The 15976-nt window shown below is 51.6% G+C and overlaps 1 protein-coding gene and 1 long non-coding RNA gene across 2 annotated transcripts; one reads left to right on the plus strand and one right to left on the minus strand.

The window, feature by feature from the left end:
- The first annotated feature begins 933 nt into the window (after window positions 1-933).
- Window positions 934-5518, plus strand: LOC139828830 (uncharacterized). Its single transcript, XR_011740828.1, has 2 exons — window positions 934-1507; window positions 2125-5518. It is a non-coding gene; the product is annotated as an uncharacterized lncRNA (long non-coding RNA).
- On the minus strand, window positions 2116-10056 carry LOC136106094 (uncharacterized). The gene is made up of 10 exons (XM_065846161.2): window positions 9732-10056; window positions 7671-8015; window positions 6412-6681; window positions 5781-5897; window positions 5120-5221; window positions 3938-4060; window positions 3628-3720; window positions 3232-3324; window positions 2900-2957; window positions 2116-2281 (listed from the first exon to the last, which is right to left on the minus strand). The coding sequence occupies exons 1-10, from the start codon at window positions 9778-9780 to the stop codon at window positions 2230-2232; spliced, it is 1302 nt and encodes a 433-aa protein (XP_065702233.2). The 5' UTR covers window positions 9781-10056; the 3' UTR covers window positions 2116-2229.
- Window positions 10057-15976: the final 5920 nt, after the last annotated feature.

Consider the following 15976-nt stretch of genomic DNA (forward strand, 5'->3'; position numbering starts at 1 on the left):
TCCCTAGGCTCAAACACCCCTCTCCCCATTCAATACCCTCTCTCCAGGCAAATAAACTCCTCCAACAGCTTCTTCCCCACAAAAGCAGAGGCTGCATCTGCAGCATCACTTTGGGCTCTTCCAGCAGCCAAGCAAGAGGGGAAATAATTTTCCAAATCTTGCAGCAAGCCCAAGGTGATCAGAGCACCTCAGTATGGGGCTGCCAGGGACCAGAGCCTGCTTTTGCTGAGTGTTTGCTGATCATTCTCTGAAGGTAAAAGAGGGGGCATGTGGGCACCCCTTGGCATTGTCAATGCACTATAAACCATGCTGAGGTTTCCACTGTGTGTGTCCAGGCGAGATGAGGAGCCCCAACACATCTTGTAGTGCTGTTGCAGCCGAGAGGGCTGTGGAGCCTCGCAGCCCCATCCCTGCTGCACCCCTCCCGACACCAACCCCCGTCTCACATCATGGCCATGCAGCTGTGGTCAGCTCTGAACACCAGCGACCAAGATCAGACAGACTGACAGGGCTCTGCTTCCCCTCCAGCTGCCTCTTGGAGGGGGTTGCTGCATGCAAGAGGCTCCAGACCCAGCACTTGGCCCCCACCCTCACTGATGAGGCGCTGGCAATCAGTAACCTGGGGAGCAGGAGCTGTGAAGAGGTGCAGCCCTGAGGAGCTGGCATGGGGGCACAGGGGGCTGGTGGTTCCATGGGTCAGAGTTGTCTCCTTGCTACCATGTTTGCAACTCACATTTCTGCTTCCCAGGCTTCCCGTTTCTGCTTCTGCTCCCCAACACAACCACTGCCACATCTGGGCTCCACCAGGCCCCGCTCCAGGAGAAGCACATCCCTCTGTGCAGCCCCAGAGCCTCCTCTCAGCCCTGCCTGCACCCTGCCCACACCCTGCCTGCACCCTGCCCACACCCTGCCTGCACCCTGCCCACACCCTGCCTGCACCCTGCCCACACCCTGCCTGCACCCTGCCTGCCCTCCTGCCTGCACAGCCAGGGCGTGGGCAGCTCCCCTGTCCTGCACAGAACCTGCCTCTGGATTTGCACCTCTGGCTGGGAGCTTTGCAAACCCTTTTTGCCTGGGCGAGGACAAGCAGCGCGCAGGGCAAGGGAGTGGAGCCGGCTGCTCCTGGGACCCCAGCGGCCAAGCCGCGCCGGCCTCGGGCTGGAATCGCACTCTTTCCTCTTCCACCGCCAGCTCTCGTAGCAGCTCAGGAACTGCAATTGCAGAGCACAGGAAGAAAGCCTGGGCTCGCCCACTCGCAAGTAAACCCCACAGCACGCAGGGGACTGAGCAAGAGTCACCGACTTCCTCCCCTGCCGAGGCAACGGCTTGGAGGTGCTCACTGGCCGCCTCAGCACAGAGCCTGGTGGCTCCAACCCCATGCCGGAGGTGAGGTGACCAGCTGGCCAAAGCGCCCACACCAGCTGCCCTGCCAGGGCTGACCCTCAGCACCCAGAGATGTCATCCAGCCAGCGCTGCTGGAGCCTCGGCTCCCTCCTGCTGCTCCTGGGTGAGTATGGGCTGAGTGGGGAGTCCCGGGGATGGGGTGCACCTCTACAACACCCTGGACGAGGGGTGACATGGAGGGTGATGCCGGTGCTGGTCCTTGGCCGGGTGGTGGTGACAGCTCTCCGCTGGGCCCCAGGACCTTCTCCCCACGGTGTGTGCCACTGGGGACATGTGCCAGTCCCAGGCAGAGTGGTGGTGGCAGAGGCTGCTCCAGCCACTGGTAGATGAAGAGCAGGAGAGGGCTGAGCCTTTGCCTGCCCTTTTCCTATCAGGGCACAAGGCTGGGAGCTGCTTCAGGTGTAGATGGACAGAGAGCAAACCCGGCTGTGGAACAGTGCGGTGGGACAAATAACACTGAGGGTGCTGGACATCTGGATCCCATCTCTCAGCCTTCTCTGGGATGGATTGGATAAGCTTTCAAGGTCCCTTCCATCCACTGACATTCTGTGATTCTGTGATAAACTAGTGAGACTCCTGCAACTATTTCTAAAGGTTCTTCTCTACCTTAGGGCCTGGTTCTAAAGAGAAAAAAAGGGGAACGTGTATTTGGCCTCCCCCAGCTCTGTGTTGGAAAAAAAAAAGGCAGAAATGAGTTCATTGAGTTGCCATTTATTACAGGTATTGCAGAGGCTCAAACTGGGTGAAATTGAGAACCGTCGACCCACCAAACTTGGGAGAAAGACTGAGTTGACTCTGCCAACCAAGGAACACCCCAATTGACCTCTAAGACATGGAAATGGCATCCTTGCTGCTGGGCTGAGACATTTCAATGGACCTGTAGGGAAGAGGAGTAGGGATTTGCTGAGCATCGCTGAAGCCAGGGGCTCTGGTGTACCCATCCAGACCTGCCCCCTGCACCAGGCAGAGGTGAGGGCTGTGGTGGCTTCTCTCCACACCCATCCTTGCGTGGCACAAAGACACAACAAGACCCTACAAGCAGCTGTGGGTGTGTTATTCATTCCTCGGTATCTCAGGATGGCTTTGGCAGGGGCAAAGAGAAGCTGGTTGAGGCCCATGAGGTTGTGATGCCCTGGGGGCTTTCCCGCAAGGCACGCAGGTTGTTTAAACACAAATGTACCCACAGCGTGGCTGAAATCCAAAGTGCTGGAATGAAACCAGCAGGAATTAAGGTTTAACGGCTTCAGGCTGAGGCCATGAGGGAGAAATGTGTGGGGAGATTTGAGGATGTATTCAAGCATTTCACTGGATGGGGACCTCCACCAGAGCTACCTGCTCTGAACCCAGAGTGAAATCAGAGGCTGGGAGGGCAGCACCGGACTGCGCCTTTCCTGGAGTCTGGGACTTAAAACAAGGCATGGCATAGTTTCCATATCCCACTCTTTTCACTTTAAGTAGTATGAGTTTACACAGAAAAAGGTAATAGAGGGTCTACCTTGCCTTGTCCACCCAATCGGACTCATGTCCCTTCAGCCATCCCTGAGTCGTGTGATCTGTAAAAGGACAAATCTGTTCCAAGGCGTCAGGAGGAAGCACATGAGAGTCATCAAACACGTGCTACAGGGTGTTCTACTCGGGGGGTGGTGTCTGGTGTTCACTGGGGAAGGGAAGCGGTCAATGGGCACGTCCCGGGGTTGTCACAAGAGCTGATAAATACTTTTTAAATAATTCACATGGCTGCTTGATGGTGTGGGGATAGAGGGAAACCAGCTCACTGAGTATAAGGCACTTGGAGGTGCAGGGAAACGAAGGAGCAGGGAGACTTACAGCAGAGTAAGATGGCGAGGAGCGGGAGGGCCGACACGGCTGCCGTGCTGACCGCGAGGGTGGTCACGTCCACGAACTCTGTGCATCCTTCTTCTGCGGTCAGACAAACCCAGCATCAGCACAAAGCACCATCCGAAGCAGGAGAGAAAGGAGAAATGCAAATTGCCACCATGAAAACATGCACAAAAAGGTGGGGTGGTGAAAACTAGCTTTGCTTTTGCCAAAATTTCTTTCCTTTGAAAACCCCAATTTGTTGGATTTTTAAAAAAATTTTATTTAGAGCAGGTCTAACTCCAAATGGCCCAGTTGAAAGGGTATTTGGGTTACATATTGTGATCAAGTTTTAACCTCAGCGTGACAAATCTTTGGGGTGGTCCCTGGAGCATCCCCTCTCACCATGGCGATTGTGGATGTTCTTTATGAGGAAGCTGGTTGTCAGCACCACCGAAACCACTCCTCCGGGAGCAGCGTAGCCCATCGTGCGCTGTGCTGGCCAACAGAAAGATGACAAAGTAATAGTAATGTGTACTATGAGACGTGGACTGGGGGGTCTGCTCTCACCCATGGTCTGGTGTGGAATCCACCAGCCTGAGTTAGCACAGAAGTAGAAATAATTTATTTTAAAAAGGATGAGTTGTCAGGCAAAATAAAACTGCCATGGACTGGTTTTACCTTACTCCCTGCAATCCTTAGTAACACAGCTCACCTGTTTTGCATCTGAGTTGGATGAATTTTGTAGGCTGGAAGGTCACGGTGGCAGAGACCAGGAAGGTTATCACCATCACGTACATAAGGGCAATCTCTGGCAATATGATGGCAATTGAAGGGCCTGAAAGAAAACAGGACAAGGCAGAGTACCAGTTCTTGCACTTGCCTGTCACCTTCAGTATTTTGTAACCCTTTCCCACCCTATCCCGACTCCCAGCCTTTTCAATCTGTCCTTGCAAACAGCCTCTCCATCCCTGGATCATTTTAATTTTCTTCTGCAGTTAACTCTGGGTAAGGGCTCTGAGTAAAGGGAAATAAATATATTGATTGTATGGATAGGTGAGTAATTGATACGGTGGTCCAGGCTACCATGACTAGCTGAGATCACCCGCAGGGAAGACACATGTGTCTCTGACTGGGTCTATCTCCACATGTTTACCTGCGTGACCCTCCTTCCCCAGGGCATTGCCTTCTGCTCTGACCCCCATGAAACTCTGCCTCTCGCATGAGGCCTTCACCCCAAATTGTTTGCACAGCAAGGGTTGCTTTTCCATGCTGCACCCTGCACCAGCAAAAGGTCGAGAGAGGTTCTCCTGCCCCTCTACTCTGCCCTGGGGAGACCACACCTGGAATGTTGTGTCCAGTTGTGGCCCCTCAGTTCCAGAAGGACAGGGAACTGCTGGAGAGAGTCCAGCGCAGCCACCAAGATGCTGAAGGGAGTGGAGCATCTCCCGTGTGAGGAAAGGCTGAGGGAGCTGGGGCTCTGGAGCTGGAGAAGAGGAGACTGAGGGGGGACTCATTCATGGGGATCAATATGGAAAGGAGGAGTGTCAGGAGGATGGAGCCAGGCTCTTCTGGGTGACAACCAGTGACAGGACAAGGGGCAATGGGTGCAAACTGGAACACAGGAGGTTCCACTTAAACATGAGAAGAAACTTGTTCGGGGTGAGGGTGTCAGAGCCTGGCCCAGGCTGCCCAGGGAGGTTGTGGAGTCTCCTTCTCTGCAGACATTCAAACCCGCCTGGACACCTTCCTGTGGAACCTCAGCTGGGTGTTCCTGCTCCATGGGGGGATTGCACTGGATGAGCTTTCCAGGTCCCTTCCAACCCCTGACATTCTGGGATTCTGTGAAGGTGCACAGCACCACCCCCATCCCCAGACACCCCCATCCATGTCCTACCTTCTTCCCGCATCCAGAGGATCCCGGCGGTGCCAGCCAGGATGGAGGCGATGCACACCAGCCCGCAGGTGTAGGCGCTCAGCCACCTCCACAGTTCCCCCCCTAGATACCCAGAGCAGAGGGGGTGACTGCTGTGACCCCTCATGATGTCCCACACCAGCCCCCACCTCTTCCTCAGGGTGGAATGCAGCCCTTCCCCACCCGGGATGCTGTGGGGTATCCCTGACCAGGGCCTGGTGGGTTTCACCCACTTTTTAGCGTGTGTATCTGGAAAGAGCTCTGTGCCCCCCCCAGTACAGTGTATTAATAAACATACTCTCTTAAAAATAGAGCCTTGTAATGAAAAAATATGCTCCTGAGAAGATTTTTTTCAATTAAAGTGTCAATCAATCACCTCAACTTTCTAGAACAAAAATGTCTGGGAAGTAGCAGATCTAACCTAGCTTGAAAACAGAGTAAAATCAGTTTTCGCTGTAAAAAATATTTGCCAAGGAGTGTTTCTCTACTCTTATAAAGACCTGTCGGATGAGGAGAATGTGATACGTTTATACAACTGGAAAGCAAATCGGCTGATTACCAGCTCTTTCCACAGCAATGCTGCTCACTGTCCTCCACCAGACAAGAGAAACAAGGGTTTGGCTGCCCCCAAGTGCAGACTCACTTATTCTCAGCTTTTCAGATTGGCAAACAGGAAATATTAATCCCCATCCTGAGACAGCAGCAAAGACCACAGCAACCACCGCAATCCTCAGCACATCCTGCAAGGGAGGGGAAAGACCTGGAAAAAAATAGGAGAGAGGGGTCGGGAGTCAGGCCACTGGCTGGACCAGCATGGATGGCTCTGGTGGGCCATGGAGCTCCTCCCTCACCAGGATATATTCAATTTATTTGCTAGCTGATGGCCACATCAGTGCTTTCTGCTGCAATCTGTGGTCCATGAAATGTCCAGCCTGGGATGTGTGCTGTCCACAGGCTTCCTGGGCACCACCGCTGTGCCCATGTCCTGCTCACCATTGCCTCAGCCAAAGCCCATCACTTGGGACCTTCTCCAAGAGAAAAGAGCCAATCTCCTGCTGCCCATCCTGCCAAAGGCTGTGCCTTGGTGGGATCAGAAAATGGGAATTGCTGCTGATTGTCTTAGGATGGGGAGCTCCTGTCAACGGCGCATGGGCCACAACCTCATGAGAGGGCAGCCAGACCTTGGGGGATGGAGGCAGAGGGAGGGAATGAAACCACCCAGAGATCCCCAGAGATGGATGGAGAGAAGGAAGTGAAACCTCAGCAGCAATCACCTGCAATGGTGACGTTCAGGGAGGTTTCTTGCCAGCTTATCTCATTGCTGGCATTGCAGGAGTAGGAGCCACAGTCCGACTTCTTCGCTGGCCTCAGGTACAAAACGCTGAGGCTGTTGGAGAGGCGAAAACCTCTGTCCGGGGGAAGAGGCTGCCCGTCCTTCTTCCAGGCGATGGTGTCCACCCTGCCCTCTGCCACATCGCAGAACACCTCACCACTGGCCTGGGCAACGAGAGCACTGGTCTGGAGCTGGGGGCGAGACACGGGCTCTGGAAAAGGGACAGAAACACCAGCACTTCTCTCAGATGTGACCTGTAGCATCTGTGATGGGCAATGGGTCTGTATGTGTCACCGCCACAGCCTTGAGTCTGCAACAGTGCGATTGCAGGTGCTTCTCCCTTGGAAAGTCCCGTGCTCCACAGGGCAGCTGTGCTTTCAGGGTTTGGGCTTCTTTTTTTTCTCTAAACTGAGTCATTGCTTTTATTACATTTGGGTAAATACAGGGCATTTTAAAATGTGTCAGGAAATGAGAAAGAGGAAAAGGATGCAGATCCCTTTCAGTTTTATGTGTGGTGGAAAGGAGAAACATGTGGTAAGAGCTGTGGTAGCATTATGGCAACAACATTATTACAGAAGAGAAAGGATAAATGCCAAAACAAATTAAGGGAGTTGCCGAGAGCAATATTGAGGAGGAACTTCTGTGTTATTCAAAGCGTGCTCTTATCTCTGTGGCAGCGGCTGGCGCCGGCAAATTGCAAACAAACTATCGGTCAGTGTGCTCTGGGAGGGAGATTTTTGGTGTCTTCTCTATAAAGCCCACCCTGCTGGCCTTAGCTCCATCGGCTCTGCCTGGTCTCCTGTGTAAAAGTGCCAGAGATGCTCTCTGCGGGTGGCAGTGGATACACAGAATACTGCCAGCCCCTCCACCCCTGCGCTGGGAGTAGAAAGCCAGGGAGAAAATAGCCTTTCCAGGATGGAGCCCAGGCCTCTGTCACAGCCAGGCACCCTAGAAGGTCTCCTTGGGCAGCACCACCAGATCTTCTCCACTGGGATAGGTTGGGAACCTCTTCCCAAAGCCTCCCTGGTGATGTCTCCATGCATGGAAGGTTTAAACAAACCCATGATTGTCCTATTAGACTAAGCTCAAATCACTTCTCCAAATCTCTTTGTCCAGCTGATGGTCCATAGACAGTCAAATAAAGCCACTGCTCTGCTTGCATCCATCACCCCTCTCCTCCCTCCCATGCCCACCACTTACTAAGGACTTCCAGCAGGATTTTCAGGCTCTCCTTGTCTCCCACATTGACAGTCACTTTGTAGGTGCCACTGTCGCTTTCCTGGACGTTCTCCAGCAAGAGAGATCCATTAAGTGGATGGAAAATGGCTCGTCCTGTGTAGGGTGCATGGATGGCTGGGTTGTGAGATCCCCTGTAGTACTGCAGGATGGTGAAGGAGCTGAGGCCATTGAAGTACTCCCACCGTGTGGAGTAGATGTGTGTGACATTACCCGGCCCAGGAAGCAGCACTGAGGATCCCACAGCAACGGTTTTTCTCTCAAGGGGTCCCACTGCTTCTGGAGCCTGTGACAAAGGCACCAGCAGCCCTGGGTGGAAGGGGAAGAGAATTCAAGTCAGGGATATGGAGCAAGTCAGCATGGCTTGGGAGAGGCTTTGGTAGCTCCCATGCCAAGGACACACGTGGTACCCGGACCACTCGCTCACTAAGCCATTGCCATTGCCCATCGTGCTGCCAGGCAGGGAGACATCCCAGACAGAGCTGGTACCTGTACCTAAATACAGCACAGGGTGCTTGGAGATAGCAGCTACGAGCTTTTTCTACTTGAGTTTTGTGTGCATTTGCGTGGCGTTTCCTCCCAGTCTGTGCCCAGAAAGTGCTTGCTAATCCTCATGTAATTTCCATGGCTCATTCCTGATTCTTGGTCTTGTTTGGGGCTGAAAGTATCCACACGCTCCCAGCAGAGTGGGATGCATCCCTCTTTCTAAAACACATGGCAATTTTCGGGCTTGTCATGACTTGGGCTTTAGCCCAAGAATTTAAAGGAAGAAGCCAGCCCTAGGCTGATGAAAGAAAGGGTATTTATCTACCTAGGCAGAGTTCTAATTATTGCTGGTGGTAATTCCGGTAATCCTAGAGGGTGCTCTGAATTGGGCACTATGATTTCTGCTAACAGCCTTCCTCACCAAAGCTGTCAGCTTAATCCTTGCACAGGTGCGTCAAGTCTGAGACTTGCCGAGATGGGGACCAGCAGCAGTGATCTCAGCCCATCCCCAGACACCGGCCACCAAGCAACTGCAGCCATGCTTCTTGACAAAAGAGGCATCGTGGAAAGGCATTTCCAGCACCGGTGGCCCTGCACACCCTGCAGCGAGGCGGAGGGATGCTCAGCGGGCCGGACGCTCCCACCTCGGGCAGCCATCTGCTCCTGGCGCAGAACCACCGGTGCGCAGGCTGTGTTTGCTGCTCTCTCCACCGTGTCTCAGCTCCTGCCCCGATAAGCAGATGTTCATGTGCATTTACAGTGCCGCCCGCCGTCTTTGCAAACAATCCTGAAAATTGTCCCTTATGCTCTGACCGGTGATTTCTCTTAGCAACTTCGCAGTGCAGGTGGGAAAGAAATAGGTCTAACAATCTAAGTGAATCAAGCTCATCTGTTGATTTTCATTTCTCACTCTAATAACCTTGAGAAACTTCTATTGGTTTTTATTTTTGTGCCTTCATGCCCCTGAAACTGTAAGAGGTACAATCTTACGATTGAAAATCCCCTTGGCTCTGAGAGAACGCTATTTATACAGAACATACAATACCACTAGCAGAAGATAAGAGAAAACACTTTAGCACAGACACCTTTTTACAACTGCAACATCCAAAGTTCATCCAACAGACACTCAAACAAAGCTCACTAACACCACAGCATCTGAAACTCTGGGTATATTGTAATGAGTTTCTTTTCTATTTTAAGATGCTTGCCCTGAAAATCTTCGCAGATTTCTGCTTCAGGACAGCCAGTGCATATATTAGGACCACACTGAGATTGTGCACAGGAGTATAACTACATTAAATGTTGTGTTATTACATATATCAGCCCCAATCCAAGCTCTTAAGCTGCTTCTACCTTCTCTGTCTTTGGACAGTGAAACAGAAGCATCTTTCCCTTTCAGGTTAAGCATTTTGCCCATCTAAAAAGTCTAATTTATATGGACCAGAGATCCCCATTGCAAAGCTCTGCTGAAGCCTCAGGCTCTCCATGAGTTTGCAACAGGCAAGGTTTGGTACCTCATCCACCCTCAGGACAATTTACCTGCAAGGAGCACCCAGCTGGTCCCCAGTAGCTCCATGGGATGGCGCATCAGCTTCTGTCAGGGAAAAATGGCTCAAAAATTGCCACGCTTGAAAAATAGCCCCTTAAAAGCTCACGCTGCAATGAGAATAACGGGTCAGGCTGTGCCGTGCGAGGAGTTTTTGCAGTCTGAAGGTCTGGATATCCGATGCTTGTGAGGTCAGCGCCGTGGATACTCCCAGCCTGGACTGGCTCCAGACCGACTGTTTTCCTGCCAACTGCTCCTCTCCTTCCTCGCTGCCTCCTCTCTGCCCTTCTGCTCGGGGACCCTTCCTGGGAGGTTTCCTGGTGATGGGCAGCAGCTCCTGGCTCTCACCCCCTGGCTCTCACCCCCTGGCTCTCTCCCTGTGCCCCGTCTGGGAGCAGCACAGACTCCGAGTGGTCCTTTCAGCCAGGGCAAGACAGGGGGACCTCAAAGGGACCATACTGTATCCCCACAGGGGCACATGGGCAGAACTGTAATGCATCCCAGGAGTGGCCCCATTACAAGAAGCAGTGAGCTTGTGTCCTGGTTTTGTTAAAAACAAGTTTCTCTTTTAGTGAATTTGCCTGTCAGCTAAAGGTTCATATGAGCTGCATTTTTCTGGAGAACCAGGTACATGTTTTGGTAACCTAGCAGTGGAATGCAAACTTATTGATAAGCACGGATGGACATCTCGCGAGAGGGACAATGAGAAACTGGTGACCAAGAAACTGACCAACTGTGTATAACATCCCATTCATGTGAATACTTCAGATAAAAGTGGGAGATCACCAGGATCTCGTTCCTTTTTCCTCATGGCTGACATTAGGAGAGGACCTTGCTGGTTGTCCCTGCGAACTGAGGCCCAGTGACAGACTGAATCCAGCTCCGGTTGGCTGCAGAGTCCAGTCCAGGACTTCGGGCGCCAGCTCTGCGGTTGCTGGGACTTTCAAGATTGGTTTTGTATATTTTGTATTATTTTCTCTATTTTATCAGTAGCATTAGTAAAACATTGTTAATTTTTCTTCTCTCTGTGCTTCTTTTCCTCCCGATCGCCTGTGCTGAGTGGGAAGGGGGAGAGGGAGGGGCTGAAGGGGGAGGAGAGGAGGTTAACAATACATCTGTCAGGGTTTTATTGTCACCCCAAAATCTAAACCCTCGCCAGCTTGATTGCCAGGCCAAACCAGGGAGAATAACCTGCCTGACTCTGCTTCTAGGAGGGATTTCCTATTTCAGTTCTTGCAGTGATATAAATTACAGGGGATGTTCCAGATAATTTCCATGCCCTGAGGCCAGAAGATGCATCCCCATCCCTTTCTCACAGCTCAGTCATCTTCCATCCCTCCCCTGGGAGAGGAGCCCAGCTCCCTGAGCAGAGCAAAGCTTGAGCTCGTCCTCCAGCTTGTTTCTAGTGGTGGCCAGGGGCTCAAGCAGGCTCTGAAACACTTTTCCCACTGTGAGTAGCTTTTTCCTTCACCAAGGTAGATGTGGACTGGGATCACCCACGTCTGACAAGCTTTCTGCAAAGGGAATTTCAGTTTATGGGAGAAACACTCCTGGGATGAGAGGATGACCTGGGGACCAAGTTTCATGCTCTAGACTGAAGAACAGAGGGATAAGAGACTTGGGAACATTTGAGCTCTGCCCCAGAGCACTGGGGAAAGCTTTCCTGCCCTGCTGAGCTCGGCTGGCCCCGACTGACTCCCATGGGCCATCAAAACCAGAGTGAGACGGATGCTGGGACAGGACCGCTGTGTGTAAAGCATTAAGGAAAGGTGGGTGGATGCAGATGGCATCAGGTCCAGAGCACCAACAGAGTGATACCCATCAGCTCCATCAACCCCATCCACGTGCCCTCTGCCAGCTGGGGAAAGCACCCAACCCGCACCTCTCACCTGCCAAAGCAGGTCCAGCCTGATGCTGACCTTGCCATCTCTTTTACCATTTCTTGACCCTTTTTTTTCTCCACCTGTCTCCTTCCAAATAAATAAGCCCATAATTACTTTCCCCCCATTGGTCCTCATTTTCCTACACCCATCCCCAAATTTAGCAGTCCTGACACCATTACCCAGACAATTTCAGCTTTAGCTGGTATTGCCCATTTGGTTTTACTTAGGCAACACTGGCCTTGCAGGTGTCTTCCCCAAGAGGTTCCCAGTGCTCCCCATCGTTATCTGAGAAAGTCAATTGTTTCTCATTTCCCCCACCTCGGCCGCTGCGAAACCCAGCCACACCTCACACATCAGTTTTGTTGCTTTTCACACTGTAATCTGTCACATCTGCTGATTTCAGTAGTTTCCTGTACACTGGTCAGGTTGCTTAGTGTTAAGCTAGGGTCAAGACAGTAACTGTGTCATTTATGTGCAGCTCCAGTGGGCAGGACAGACATTTTCGGACAGGTAGGATGATGAACTTTAAGATAAGTGGAGCTTACAACTAGCTCAGTACAAAATGTATGTCAAGCAAAACTTTATGTTTGTTTGTTTATTCTTTTTTATGTGTTGAAGCGGAGGCTGCTCCCACTCAGATTCTGCCTTTCATGTTGGTTTGTGGTCAGCTGTACGTTTTCATTTTTAGTTTAGCTTCTCTTTCTTCCCATGCCCAGTGCAGGTTTTCTGTTTCCATCCACCTAGTTCCCCAATGCAGGGCTGGGTATTTGCAGGGTCATGTCACAAGTCCATTGGCATTTGTCATCACAGCGAAGAGCTGCCACATTCTGCATACAGTTCACTTGAGCTTGGGACGTCTGAGAAGCTAAAATCAACAGAAAGCAGTGCAAATGCAATTTGTGAAAAGGAACAACCCTCTGTCCTTTTCCCAGGGAGATTCCCTCCCTGGAGAAGCACATTTCTTGGGTAGCCCTTGGCAGCTGCAATGGATGCATCAAGGTACAACACCAACCATTCACCTGAAGGTATCTTCAGAAAGACACTCAAGGATGAAGCTTTTGTTCTCTGGGCAGAAATTTCATTTGCTTGCACAAAGGATGAGCTGCCATAGATGCATGTTGCCCACCCACTGCACCCACTGTGTCCCCATCATCCATATAAACCTCTTCATATAAGTGCTCCAAAGAGTTATTTTTATCGGTCAGGCCACTCATTAATCCTTCCTGGAAGAAAATGTATCCTTCCATTCATTTCCTTCCAGGTTGCTGGAGGAAGCTTTAAAAACATATTCTCCACTTAATCTCAGATGAACTAAATGAAAAACTGAGGCAGGTTGCTGCTAGTGCTTAACTCCTTTTCTCAAGTATTCTAAAAGCTTTTCTGGCACTTGCATTGCACCTTTCACCTTTTGAGAGGCTGGAGGAGACCAAGCCTGTAAATATTGCCTGAGAGGAAGAGTTTGCATGCTTACCACTTCTATTGTGGTTGGAAAAAGATGAGAGGAGCAGGTGACCATAAGCAGACATGAAACTCGTGCCACAGACTGTGTGACAGCACAGCCCCCGGTCCCTCACTCTTCCCACTCCTGTGCTGCCACAACCCCAAAGTCACGCAGGGACGGTCATCGGTCTCTGCTAGAAATCAGAAGAGTGTGGATGAAAAACTGAATTGCATTTTCTGGTTGATCCCAGCATCTCTGCTAGAAGGTAGAGGTTGGAGACCCCTCCACCCCAGCAGGACCAAGCTCAGGATACAGCAGGCAGGTCCATGCAGCAGTTGGTGGCTGCTCAACCCCTTCTGTGGTCCCCAGGCTGGAGAAAACAAACTGCCACCCCTCTGCAGTCAAGGGCAATGGGGAAAGACTCAGGAGTCTTGCCCACAAAACTTCAGTAGCATGGTGGAGCAGTGGGCAAGGAGAGGGTTTTTGTGTGAGCTGTGTGCTCCTGGTTATCACCAATATCCATGTGGGAGCTCAGCGGAGGTGTTTGTGCATAGCTTTGCATATGGGAAAGGTTCCTGAAATTCTATGCATAGGGTTAAATGAGAGGGGAAAAAAAAGCAATCGGTAAAAAGGAATCAGATTCACCTGTTCAGTCCCAGTGGAGAAGGTGTTTTCTGGAGACCCGGCTCTGGGAAACCAGGGGAACACTGTCTCTTCAAGCCTGCTAACACGTGAAAAGTGGCAGCTTGGAGCCTTGGCAGACAACAGTAATCTTGACTGTGCTGGGTTCATCACTTGAAATCAGCCCAAGTAACCATGATGCACATCACATAGACTCTGAGCAACTGCTGCACGAGGGACAACTGTGACACTTTTCCCCTCTAAACAAATAGTGTGGGTAAATCCCAGATCAACAGTATAGCTGAGGTTGGCAGGCACCTCTAGAGATGAACTGTGCTCACACAGGGTCATCTACAGCAGGTTGCCCAGGACCATGTCTGGGTTCAGTTGATCAGCCAGTTTTCAACTCACAAAACTGATAAATCCACTTATCTAAGCCATATTTTGTCAATTTCTCTGTGAGGATGCTATGGGAGATGGTATCAAGCATCCTACTGAAATCAAGGTAGACAACATCCACTGCTATCCCCTTGTCCAGAAAGCCAGTCAACTCACTGAAGAAGCCTATAAGGTTGGTTAAGCAGGATTTCTCATTCATAAATCCATTCTGACTCCTCCTTATCACCTTCTTGTCCTTTATGTCCTGGGAAATGGTTCTAGGATTAGTTGCTTCATTACCTACCCAGGGACTGAAATGCAGCTGCTGGCATTGTAGTTCCCTGGGTCCTCCTTCTTGTCCCTTTCGGCAGATAGGACTTCTCCATTCTTTGGACACCTCTCCCAGCTGCCACAACCTTTCAAAGATTATCAAGAGTGGTCTTGCAGTTTTGTCAGGCTGCATCCATGAGTCCTGAGGGAGAAGGGTCTATTGGCATGTCCAGTTTGCCTAAGTGCCAGCTAACCTGATCATCTCCCATGGAAGGGATCCTCCTTGCTGTGGACTTTCTCCAGGACCTTGGATTCCTGAAGGCCAGTCTTACTGGTAAAGACCAAAGTGAAGAAGTCATGTAGTGCTTTGGCCATGATCTTTGTCACCAGGTCCCCCATGCATTCAGCAGTGGTCTCAAAGGATGATATTCAGCCACATGAGCCTGGGATGGATTGAAATGTGGAAGAATAAATTATGATAGGTAGCAAGGCCATTGAGAAGACCAACGTGACACTTGAAATCTTAAAAACCCCAGGCTACATGTACGCAGCAGAAAGAATCACACAGAATCCCAGAATGTCAGGGGTTGGAAGGGACCTGGAAAGCTCATCCAGTGCAATCCCCCCATGCAGCAGGAACACCCAGCTGAGGTTCCACAGGAAGGTGTCCAGGGGGGTTTGAATGTCTGCAGAGAAGGAGACTCCACAACCTCCCTGGGCAGCCTGGGCCAGGCTCTGACACCCTCACCATGAAGAAGTTTCTTCTCATATCCAAGTGGAACCTCCTGTGTTCCAGTTTGAACCCATTACCCCTTGTCCTGTCACTGGTTGTCACCGAGAAGAGCCTGGCTCCATCCTCCTGACACTGCCCCTTTCCATATTGATCCCCATGAATGAGTCCCCCCTCAGTCTCCTCTTCTCCAGCTCCAGAGCCCCAGCTCCCTCAGCCTTTCCTCACACGGGAGATGCTCCACTCCCTTCAGCATCTTGGTGGCTGCGCTGGACTCTCTCCAGCAGTTCCCTGTCCTTCTGGAACTGAGGGGCCACAACTGGACACAAGATTCCAGGTGTGGTCTCCCCAGGACAGAGTAAGAAGCTTGCCCTGAGATGCAGCCAGCAAGCACCTGAGGTCTGCAAGCACTGAGCCATTTGCAGGCACAAGGAAAGCCACACTGACCTTGAAGAGCTTCAACGTGCAAACACAGAAAGCCCTGGGGGGAAATGAACAGGCGGAGGCAGCTGTGGTGTGGGTTGGAGGCAGGGACAGGAGACACAGTATAGGTGAAAACCAAATGTCTTCTGTGGTGGGGAGCTCAGGGTGAGCAAAGAGTTAGAAAGAAGAAGTTAGAAACAGGGAAGCATAAAGAACGTCATGGAGCAGATGTGGTCAGCCTTGTTTGCTCTCACTTTCTCCCCTCCCCATTAATTCCTGCAGTTTCTCTCAGTCTCGCACGCAGCTGCTCTCCATCCTGCAGAGGTGAGACCCTGGCTGCAACCCTGCGGGCGCTCGGTCTCCGGGGCTGCAAGGGGAGCTGTGGCCTGACTTGAGCTGCTCAGCTGCACCGGGCAGGCGCAGGGGCTGCTGCCTCCTCCCCGAGGCTGAACTTGCAGCCTGCCAAAGTGTGGAGTTCCAACAGCACAACGC

The sequence above is a fragment of the Patagioenas fasciata genome, chromosome 11 (genome assembly GCF_037038585.1).
Source record: "Patagioenas fasciata isolate bPatFas1 chromosome 11, bPatFas1.hap1, whole genome shotgun sequence".
Taxonomy (NCBI): Eukaryota; Metazoa; Chordata; class Aves; order Columbiformes; family Columbidae; genus Patagioenas; species Patagioenas fasciata.